Below are 11,756 nucleotides of genomic sequence, written 5' to 3' on the forward strand. Positions count from 1 at the left end.
AATGCCCAGTGGAGCGCCTAATAAGGACCACAAACAGTGTCACACATTCAAGTAGAGCGTTTTAGTTCATGTATGCAGTATGTCGTAAATCTAGCAAAGCGACAACAACATTCAAGTGCTACGGTTGATATGTACTTTTTTTAAGTACAACTTTAGCTGAAATAAAAACGCAGTTTACAACTTGTTGCTATCCCGTCATGGGAGAAGCAGGCGACCAATCCTTTTTATTTTCGGATAATGTTCCCGCTAAAATTTCAAAATTGAATTTTACTTCAAGCTGAGAGCTTAGTACAAGTAAACAATGGACATCCATATAAATGTAATATATACCTTTTCCCGAAAAACCTTTAACGCAACTTCAGTTAAACAGAAACACAGAAAACAGCCCGCCGTTAACACTGGACTGAGCTTAGTACAGGTAAATTCTGTTTCACATGTGTTTATGCTCAATACCCTTTTAGCACAGTTTACAACCCGTTGTTACCTAGCTTGCAAAAACAATTAGTCAATATTATCTTATTGCCCTTTTTAGCCAGAGGTAGCTCAAGAGCTATAGCTAGATAGCCACAACCCCAACATAAAATAAATATTGATAGCTATACCAAACTTAGTAAAAGAATGGGAATAATTATGGCTAGGTATAGTTAGCTAGCTTAAGCAGAATGCTGCCTCGAAATCTATGTTCAAAGCCAAATTTTTAAAATTGGTTTCTTTAAGATTTATACATGGCTAGATAACTTGATAATATATTTAGCATACTCCTGTAGAGCTATGTGATAAGCAGCTATCATGAGAATGTGTTGACCCTTGCATTCTTTTGCAAGGATTTAAAAAGGGGTGAAACGTTAAGGTGTAGATAAGTGCTTCGAAGAAAATGGAAAGAGATTGGGAAAAGATTAAGTGTGTAAAAGCAATGTGAAACCAATCCGTCCTCGTGGCCTCGTGGTTGCGTATGTATATCCTGGTGATCTCGTGGACGCCCCGGCCTAAAACTAAAGGCCAGGTTGCGTAAAACTAAAAGGTTTCTGATTGGTTAATGAAATTAAAGTCCGGCGCAAAAGGGTTGACTGGGTTATACTCCGGAACTTTGCTAACTTCAAAACGGTAGCTTAAACTTCACTTTCATAGGATAGGACGACTATTTCAAACAGGCAGCATGCAGTGCAAACACGCAGATAAAAAAAGAGGTAAGACACTAGTCGTTAACCCGTGGTCCACGGTTTCCCCGTCAGCATAAAATAGTGAATTTCTGTAGGTTTAAAATAGAGTTGTGCGAGACCATTTTGAACGCACAAATTCTAGGTACGCGTACTTGAATTTTTAAAGAACATTTGAAACTTTGAGTGAACCTAATATTTTACTGCAAGTTTTAAAATATTGAAGCAGAAAACCTTAATGAAAATCACAACAAAGCGTGCTCTCTATATTTCTTTTAATCTTTTGAAACATAAGATATTCTACTGTACTTAGTTCATCACACTAATCTCTTCATAATTAAACCGTGTCGGACTAATTATTCACCAGAAACATGAACATTAACATAATTAACTAAAACATGGTTTGATGCGTTTCGTCATAAAACTGTCATTTTACGCAGCATGGGATAACTCTACTGTGCTGCAAATATTTTGAAAACCTATTTTATTGCACGGGAACTACAATCATGTTCATAATAGTTTTTTTCCCCGTCATCCAAATCTTCAGTGTTGGTTGGAGGTCTTTTCCAGAGTCACTGGCAGAATTTTGGGGCACAAATCAACACAAAATCAACACTGACTGTAGGGGGAGAGGGGGCAAACTCTCAAACAACCCTTAAAAGCCGTTTTCCCAATAATTTATGAACATGATTGTAGTCATCCACAAAAAAAGCAAAACATTGGTAAAAAAACTGTTTATTTTCACAATTACATTACATTTAATAATAATATAATTAGTTTTTCTTTCTTGATAACACCATCTTCGTGCTGATAGCGCCTACAACTTCTTCAATTGTACGATTTTGTCCGAAATATTCTGTGAAATTACCTTCAGGAGTTAACAAGTACATAATAATAGTATGATCGACCTAAAAAAATAATTTAAAATTGTTCCATAAAGACATGAGTACATTAAATTCTACGAAGTACAAGGTCATAAAAAACGGTCATGCTGGGATAATAGCAACACCAAACCCTATGTTTAATGTTTATGTGGACTGTGCTGGTTGACAAGCAGACATAAGAAGGACTAAAAACTTTTTTGTTCTTCTTTCTTACATTTTATTTTTACATTGCTATAAAAAGTTTTGTTGCCTTTTATGTTTTATTATACTCTCACTTTATTTATATGATATTTTGATATAATCCCTTTTTAAATTACTAACCACTGATGTAACTAACATGGTGTTGGTTCTTGAAGTTGACAAACCGCGTTAAATTTAATTTAGCAAAGTGTTAATCCAAAACATTAATATCCAATAAATAAGGCACTCCTGCTTCTGCTCGAGCTTATAACTTAAGGACTATGACTTATAAAACACTCTGTTAGAGGTAAGAAAGCTTTTACTAAAAGAAAAGAGGGCGAACAGCTAGTGCAAGTAGCTGCGTATTCATCTCATTTTACACTTTTAGTAACCATTATTTTATCTGGCTTATTGATAAGGTCATAATATTAAATGATATAAAATAAGACATAGTTAAAAAAACGTTCTGAAAAAAATTGTTTAAAGTGCAAACAAAAGAATTCTTTACAACAGAAAAAAACAAGAAAAATTAAAAAACTTTCACTTAAAACTTACAATGTAATCCTCATCTTCGTCTTTTGGGCCAGAAGAATAATATACCCGATATGCTTTGCAAACCTTCTTTACTTGTTCTTCGGTACCGGTTAAACCAATCATGGACGGATGGAAATCTATTAAAAAATAACTAACAAGTTATGTACCTGACACAAACAAAACCATCACATGGAAAGAACAAGCTCAAATCCATATCTGGAGGACACACCTTTAATGTATTCTTTTATGTGCTCGGCAGTGTCTCGATATGGATCAACTGTGATAAATATCGGTTGAATATCGGGTAATCCTGGCATATTATCTATAAAAGATGGCGTATTTTACTTAACATGACAGGAAAGATGAACACAGAGAACGTATAAGGAATGAACAGTGTGTTTTGACACACAGCAGCAACTCCATCTATATTTTAAAGTTTGTTCATTTTCCAGCGACGTGATTCAGAATTCGCCAGTGTCAGTTATTTCTTAGATAAAATTTTCTGCCTTTGAAGCAATGAAATGAAGATAAAAGAACTTTTAAATATAAATTATTATTTGAGGAGATAAAGTTCACTAAACCGTTCTTACTGATTCGACTGACTATCTCCGTCATCTTTTCTAACTGATCTGGACATATGTCAGGACAATGACAAAATCCAAAGTAGAGTAAAACCCATTTCCCAAAAATATCTTTATCTGTCACGGTTTTTCCATTCGTGTCAACAAGTTCAAAAGGTCCACCAATTGAAGCCATACCGATGGATTTAGTACGCTCTTTTTCTTTTGCTAAAAAACAAGAAAACATTGATGCATTTTACAGGAGTTAAAAATGCGAAATTAGGATATTTGAGGAAGAAAGATTGTTTGCATCAGCTGAACAAGTTTAGGCTGAAAATTAATAAGGCTAGTGAAAATAAATGTTTGACTGCCGGGATTTAAAAATACCCGTTCTGTAAGTTTTACGAGATTTCATTTTATAGTCTTTTTAAAAGAGTTAGGTTTTTAAGGGATGATGCTAAATGGTTAAAACCTTTAAATATTTCATAGTCTGCACATTTCAGGAAAGCCTATGCGCCAGTACTTTTGACTGAAGGGATTGACGACACTCAAATATTAATTTTTGTAAGTAGAAACAAAGACGAGAAATGTAGATGAAAGTTTATCATGACACACCTGATTGAACAGCCGATCAAGACGAGCGGTATAATTCAATTAAAGTAGAGCTATCGTCGCACGCAGTGTGGTAGGTTCATGAAAAGTTAATATGTTTACAAATATGAAGAAAGCTTTTAATTTAAAATGAGTATCCAGAAAATTGATGGCAACTTACATATGAAAGAATTTGTCACGAAATTCAAATTTTCTCTTACTTATACTTAAAAAATCTTTTAATATTGGAAGATGAATCTTAAAAGTATAAACAAGAACGAGAAATGTTGATAAAAGTTTATGATGGCACATCTGTTTGTCCATCCTGTACTGAGAATAGTTCACACCGATGGGACCTCCGCTCATTACGATCAAATATAATCGGTGTTGTTAAATTGTAGTCGAGCAACTGCCGCAAGTAGTGCAATGGATTAGTCTTCAAGTTCTGGGGACCACGAATCGAATCCTGGTCACTACCAGGCAGTATGTTAGCAAAACACTTAGCAGCTTTACTTTAAAGTACGGACGAGAACATTTAACAAAAAGTTGATACCTATTTCTTTCTCTTCTTTTAAACGCCGCACATACCAAACGATACTTCCACCAGTCAATAAAAACGCAACTAAAGAAGCCCACGTGACTGGACCTCGTTTGGACGAGGCTTTAGAGGCTAGTGCTCGTTTAGTAAAAAGCTGATGCACTGATACATATTTCTGTAGTGTGGCAAATCGAGGCGATGTGACATATGATCTGCATTGACAGGATAACTAAAAGATATAAATGTGAGAAATATGCCAAATGTTACTGAAAACGGAAAATGATGTTTCAAGAGCAGAATTTCGTAATTACTTGTAAAGATGGCCAACCTAAATCACACACACTCAAAACACCTATTTTCATATCTATTTTGCCGTAATAAAAGCGAAGCTGTACTTTTGAAAACAAGGCAAGTGTTAAGCATTTTGTAAAAAACAGGCGCTCAGTTATACAGTATCTCCTGTTTTTATTATTATTATTATTATTATTATTATTATTATTATTATTATTGAAATTATTTACCCAGGTACTGCTATCAACGAGGGTCCTGCGAAGGAGGTCCTAGTGCATTTAAAGCTCCCATTTAAGCTACGAAAGTCGTGCAAACACAGTAATCGCTCAACTGGACAACCGCCTAAGATATCAATCCTATTCTCATGCTGAGCGCTAAGCAGAAAGGATAGATTCACACTTTTATAGTCTCTGGCATGACTCAGTCGGGGTTTGAACCCATTACCTCCCGTACTGGAAGCGAACGCTCTACCACAAGGCTATCAGTCATATTTAAGTTGAATTTGGAATTATTTATGGATAGTCTTTTAAATTTGCTTTAGCGTAGATTTAAAATCCCAAACCTTTGTTATATTTTGTGTGGCTAGTTGATCCAGATTATTCGGTTATGTACTTTAAAATTTTGAATATTGGTTTTAATTAAAGCTGAACGATGTCCAAAGGACACTGTAGAAGGATAAGGATAAGGATAGTTGTAAGCATAGTCAAATGTGTCAGTCTAGTTCAGTGAGAAAATTACAGAGAATAATATCCCCTAAAAAAAGTTGATCACATCCTTAAGTATAAAAAAGTGCGTTGCCAAAATACTCGATTAAGCTCCCTCCTTCAAAAAAGTCCTTCTTTTCAATAAGTTCCAATCCTCAAAAAAACATTTAGGGGGTTATTCAAAAAACCTCGTCAGCAAAAAAAACATCCAAGTAAAAAAACAACATCAGTGAATTAAAAGGCTTTGTAAAAACGTTTGCATTCCCCTCAACAATTGTCTAGTACTGATGTGCGTTTCTCAGGGTTTCAAACTGCACGTCTCCTTTTGAAACTACATAAACAAATATGCCACTGTAGATATATTTTCTTGACCATAAATGTCAGTACCTTCTTTAATATCACTACTATAAGGATCAATAAAACTTGTACTACCCTTTTCGCTCAATGCAATTAATTGAAAAGGTAGGAAGTTAATAATAAAGCTTTAAACGTTGTAAACAACCTATCCTTCTTTATTTCCATGCATCAGGAATAAAATGATCAACACTTGCCTCTTTATAAAAAATACGGCCTTGTTTTGATTTATGGCAAAATGAAAATGGAAAATAGAGTATTTAAAATAATAACCTCCCATATTTTAACACCTGGCTAGTTTAAAACAGCTTTAATACTGGAAAACGTGAAAATACTGGAAAACGTGAAAATTTTGGAAACGTGACTTTTTTAAAAATATTTTTTAAATTAAAAATATTATTTACAATTACATAGGAGTTTACCCCGAAACGTGCTTGACTCGTTAAATCTACCATTTAAAAAAAAGATTAAACAAAAAAAAAATAAACAAACAAACAAACAACCTGCACATATCATGCACAGAAACAGCTAAATTTGACTTTGAAATTAAAAATAATTACAATAGAGAAACAATTACTCAGGACATGGCTTAGAGACAGGGCTTAGAGAAACAATTAGTCAGGACAGGGCTTAGAGAAACAATTACTCAGGGCAGGGTTACAATAGAGAAACAATAGGGCAGGGCTACAATAGAAAAACAAATACTTAGGGCAGGGCTACAATAGAAAAACAAATACTTAGGGCAGGGCTACAATAGAAAAACAAATACTTAGGGCAGGGCTACAATAGAGAAACAAATACTTAGGGCAGGGTTACAATAGAGAAACAATTACTTAGGGCAGGGCTACAAAAGAGAAACAAATACTTAGGGCAGGGCTACAATAGAGAAACAAATACTTAGGGCAGGGCTACAAAAGAGAAACAAATACTTAGGGCAGGGTGACAATAGAGAAACAATGACTTAAAAGTCTTAACATTGATTTTATTATTCTCCTGAGAAATGTAATTGTTATTAATATTGCCTGACATACTCTGAAACTTGTCCACAATTTACAACATTTTTTGGTAAATACCCTACAACTAATCTAAAACTAACCTGTCCTCTAACCTGTTCAGAGAAAAGTTTGCTTTGAGATATGTGTTGACATGGTCGAGATATCAGTACTTGAAAAGCTCTTCTCCTCACAAACAACGACATTTTTTTTCTATATCTATAATTTTAGTATAATATAAACATAAAATATTATACAAACTCAAAACAAAAAAGGAGTTAAAGTTCAAGCAATTGTATTATCTGGAATCATTTCCTTGAAGAGATTACATAAAATATATAACAGAGAAAAAATATATATAACAGAAATATATAATAAATGAAGTTTAGATTGTATTCGTAGTATAAATAAAACTAAACAATTTCATGCATTAAATTAAGCGAAAAAGGCAGGGAAAACACATATACAATGGTGGAAGTTATTGAATCTATATTATAATACCCGTATCCGTCTGTCCGTCACGCAAAATGGTAGCTTAGCTACGAAAGTAGCGAGACGCATGCAATGCGGTATAAAAAGAACGGGCGAACCCGTGGATTTTTCCACGGTCTAAGACTAGTCAACTTCAATGTTTTTAAAAATTTCAGAAATTTCAAGAATTTTAAGAAATTCAAAAATTCAGAAATTCGAATAAATTGTCAACCTACAGTAATAGAGATGGATGCTAAAAAAAAGCAGGCAAATTTGCAGCAACTCAATGTTTTTCCAACAAATTTGCTGCAACTCAATGTTTTTTTCAACAAATTTGCTACAACTCGATGTTTTTTCAACAAATTTGTTGCAACTCAATGTTTTTTTCAACAAATTTGCTGCAACTCAATGTTTTTTCAACAAATTTGCAGCAACTCAATGTTTTTCCAACAAATTTGCTGCAACTCAATGTTTTTTTCAACAAATTTGTTGCAACTCAATGTTTTTCAACAAATTTGTTGCAACTCAATGTTTTTTCAACAAATTTGTTGCAACTCAATGTTTTTTCAACAAATTTGTTGCAACTCAATGTTTTTTCAACAAATTTGCAGCAACTCAATGTTTTTCCAACAAATTTGCTGCAACTCAATGTTTTTTTCAACAAATTTGCTACAACTCGATGTTTTTTTCAACAAATTTGCTGCAACTCAATGTTTTTTCAACAAATTTGCTGCAACTCAATGTTTTTTCAACAAATTTGCTGCAACTCAATGTTTTTCCAACAAATTTGCTGCAACTCAATGTTTTTCCAACAAATTTGCTGCAACTCAATGTTTTTCCAACAAATTTCGTGGTTGTTTACAAAACACACTAGAATGCAAGTTATACAGGGCTTCAAAGGAGTGTTAGGTATGACTAAAACCTTTTTCGGTATGGATTGGTAACCAAAGCAACGAATCATTTACTTTATATACAGCTGTACATAATGTCATATATTCGCACCAACAAAAAATTATGTTGTGTTTCTTTTTTCCGTACACACATATGTAATGAGGTACCGAACTTCCAAATCTTCAAATTGGTAAAAATGATAGCGAAAGTCAAAAAATATATATATAAATAGAAGTCATTTGATAACAAGATATTAAAAATATTATATTTTTATTTAATCAAAGAAAAATTAATGTGAGGGATTTAAAACAAGTTCAGCATCGAACTGCTCGAATATTTTTTTATGAAGATGAGGAAATGCAGCAGTAAGCAGTGAATCAGTCAGAATAGCTGTTAATCCCCAAATGTTCTGATGTGAGTTTAAAAACACTGGCATTGTTACACCGAATTTGTATGTTGTGTAACCATGGTTTCTCACATTCAATAGATGATGTATTGGCAAAGTGAAAACTTCGTTAACCTAAAAGACACGTAAAAAAGAAAAGATAACTGATTGTTCTCATTTGTTAGCATGGAAGTCAGAAGATCAGGCTGCAGCTTTTTAGCGAGCTTATGAGCTTTAAACGAACAAAAAAGTGGACAATATAAAACTAGACAGGACTGGCCAGACTTGTTATAGGGTGCATTAGAACGCAAATCTAATTGTGACGAACTAGATAGTTAAAATAATTTTAAGTCGACTTTCAACACTAATGTTTGACTTAATAGAAACATTCTGGCTAAGAACCAAGAGCTAAATGAAATTCCAATTGAGCATGTTCCTCCATTACATATGTCCAATAATTATTATAGAACATCTGTGCGCTCATTCTCTACTGGGTCTGCTCTACATGATCATAACAGAGGAGTGTAACCTGTGCAATCAAACTAAAAATGCTTTATCCAGTCTCTGGAATTGTGTTTCCAGAAACTACACCATAATGTCAAATGTTAACAACAATAAACAGGAATGCAATTGGAAATTAATTATTAAAACATCTGTGAGGGGTCGGAAATATAAAACATGGATTCTTTAAAACTTTATCCAGTTAGTAAATGACGTGTTACTGCAGCTTAAAATTATTGCTCATCTTAAAAAATTAATGAATAAAAGGAGGGGATTGGGGATGAAAAAAACGACAAAAAAAAATTGGGAGAAGCGTGATAATAATTATTTAGCACTGAATATGAAGGCCTTATCGACTAGTGCAACTTAATTCTCTTCTGTAGAACTACACATGGTGACATGTTGTTTTAACTTGATTACAGGCAACAGGGTATTGGGCCAGATATAAAATAAACACGAGGTTGAAAAAAGATATACAAGAGTAATATATAATTAGATACCTCTTTTTTATTAATATTTAATGTTTTTAGATCTAACTTTCCCAGATTTCCAAGGACTGCTTTAACATTATATCTAAGTGACTAAAAAAAAGTTTGAAGTAAATCAATACGAGAAGTAATTTTTCAATAAATATTTTATTCTTATTTAAAAATTACATTCCTAGTCTTAAATAAAAACAGTAATAGAATATTATTAGCTATAAATATTTTTTTACAAATAACACACATTGTGATGTCATCCTGTGTTGCATTGTTTGAAAATAGCCTGTGCCAAGCCAAAAATTTAATTTTGTTCCTAAAACAATGTGTTACTTGTGCCAAGCCAAAAATTTAATTTTGTTCCTAAAACAATGTGTTACTTGTGCCAAGCCAAAAATTTAATTTTATTCCTAAAACAATGTTTTACTTGTGTGAATTTTATTCATAAAGCAATGTTTTACTTGTGCCAAGCCAAAAATTCAATTTTGTTCATAAAGCAATGTGTTACTTGTGCCAAGCCAAAAATTCAATTTTGTTCATAAAACAATGTGTTACTTGTGCCAAGCCAAAAATTCAATTTTGTTTATAAACAATGTGTTACTTGTGCCAAGCCAAAAATTCAATTTTGTTCATAAAACAATGTGTTACTTGTGCCAAGCGAAAAGTTAGGTCATAATCCTGCTAAGACTATTAATTGTTTTAGGACAGCTTAGTTTCTCTATTAAATATTTAGCACCTTGAATATGTAAAAAAAACACAAGGAATAAAGGGGAAGCTCATTACAAACAAATAGGACAGAAGAAATAAGTACAACGACAACAACAACACCAGCAACAAAAATAACAAAAACAACAACAAAATCAACAACTACGACAACAACAACAGTAAAACAGTAAAACAGCAGCAAGAAGAAGAGCAACAAAAACAATAATACCAACTTGGTCTGGGTATTCAGCAGATAATCCCCAGATATCAATCTGGTGTTTACTGATGCCTAATTCTTCATATGCTTCTCGAAGGGCAGCATCAACTAAGGATGTATCAGCTGAGCTGGCCAAGCCACCTGGAAAACTGAAATAATATAAACAAAAAATCTTTAAACAGCATTTCAGAGGTTAGATTTTATTTTTATTTTTTAAATTTACAGTCAACAGCCCTAAGCCCTCCAAATTAGTCTACGAATGTGAAGCAAAAAATTGTTAACTAGTAATTTGCCTCACCAATCCTTGGCAATTAATTTCACAGACTGTACGAGCATACTTTAATGCACAGTGGTTTATTTAAAAAAATTTAAATATATATATATATATATATAGAAACAATCACAAAAAAATAAAACAATTAATCGTCCTCTAATAAGTAATACTAAAATACACAATCATGTAATAGGATCATATATATTTTTATATACATATTCCTGACACACAACCATTTTTTAAATAATAACATAGAAATCATACGTATGTTATGCACTAAATTTCCAAATGCTCCACGATGAATTCAATTGTGTGATTGCGCTTCAGTAAGTAAGGAAGTAGATTTAAAAGAAAGAAATGGTTATTTGTAAATGACAACATGTTTGAAGATTTTTAAATATGATGTGTACTTTTTTTCAATTAAAGATTTAAAACAATGGTGCATTTGAGCCATTACACTACTCATGGTTAAACACAACTTTCACCATTGTAAAAGAGCAATTACTGATTTTTAAGACAAATTATAAAATTTAAAAAGATACAACTCTTCTTATGAAAAAACAAAATGAAACTAACCATACTTTTCCTTTGTGTGTAGGCAAGTTTGATGTACGAATGGTATAAAGAAGTGATAAATGATTATCTACAATGCATAGTGGCATGAAAACACTAGCAGCGGCTTCTTTTGCTGGTATTTTTATATCTGAATTGACCTCCAGAAAACGCTGAAATAATTTCAGTTTGTTTTCATTCTCAAAAAACTGCTCTCTTATCAACTCTTCGGATAGATGTGGTGGAACACAGCCAGTATAAAACCCATTATGACAAGTTAAAGATTTTAGTGTAACACACTCAACTACTTTATTCACCATGGATTTATGAAAAGCACCATATAAACCTCTCCTCATGATAACTGTAATATTTTGTCAAAAATGCCAAAATTCTTTTTCAAAACTTTAATTCAGAGAATGGAAATTTTGACTAATATTTTTTATTCGATGTGAGATCTATTCTCTAATTCAAAAACAAGTATATTTTAAAATTGAAA

At 32.7% G+C, this 11,756-nt stretch overlaps 3 protein-coding genes across 4 annotated transcripts in view; 1 reads left to right on the forward strand and 2 right to left on the reverse strand.

Moving 5' to 3' along the window:
- Positions 1-1,876: 1,876 nt before the first annotated feature.
- LOC130642092 (protein SCO1 homolog, mitochondrial-like) lies at positions 1,877-7,053 on the reverse strand. Of its 2 annotated transcripts, none has more exons than XM_057449168.1 (6): positions 6,902-7,053; positions 4,460-4,673; positions 3,346-3,543; positions 2,985-3,077; positions 2,777-2,892; positions 1,877-2,065 (listed from the first exon to the last, which is right to left on the reverse strand). In XM_057449168.1, exons 1-6 carry the CDS (start codon positions 6,989-6,991, stop codon positions 1,931-1,933), a joined length of 846 nt encoding a protein of 281 aa, XP_057305151.1. In that variant the 5' UTR covers positions 6,992-7,053; the 3' UTR covers positions 1,877-1,930. The 2 variants fall into 2 exon arrangements, with proteins under 2 accessions (XP_057305151.1, XP_057305150.1); XM_057449167.1 differs by having other exon boundaries at positions 6,890-7,023.
- A 1,347-nt stretch (positions 7,054-8,400) lies between these two features.
- On the reverse strand, positions 8,401-11,725 carry LOC130642094 (mitochondrial coenzyme A diphosphatase NUDT8-like). The gene is made up of 4 exons (XM_057449170.1): positions 11,285-11,725; positions 10,451-10,583; positions 9,534-9,614; positions 8,401-8,667 (listed from the first exon to the last, which is right to left on the reverse strand). The coding sequence occupies exons 1-4, from the start codon at positions 11,614-11,616 to the stop codon at positions 8,437-8,439; spliced, it is 777 nt and encodes a 258-aa protein (XP_057305153.1). The 5' UTR covers positions 11,617-11,725; the 3' UTR covers positions 8,401-8,436.
- LOC130642086 (uncharacterized) overlaps positions 10,230-11,756 on the forward strand; it is a 31,123-nt gene continuing 29,596 nt past the window's right edge. The window contains exon 1 of the mRNA XM_057449162.1: positions 10,230-10,626. The gene's annotated coding sequence lies outside the window, so the exon portion shown is untranslated. The remainder of the gene's footprint in view (positions 10,627-11,756) is intronic.

Source organism: Hydractinia symbiolongicarpus, chromosome 4 (genome assembly GCF_029227915.1).
Source record: "Hydractinia symbiolongicarpus strain clone_291-10 chromosome 4, HSymV2.1, whole genome shotgun sequence".
NCBI classification, from domain to species: domain Eukaryota; kingdom Metazoa; phylum Cnidaria; class Hydrozoa; order Anthoathecata; family Hydractiniidae; genus Hydractinia; species Hydractinia symbiolongicarpus.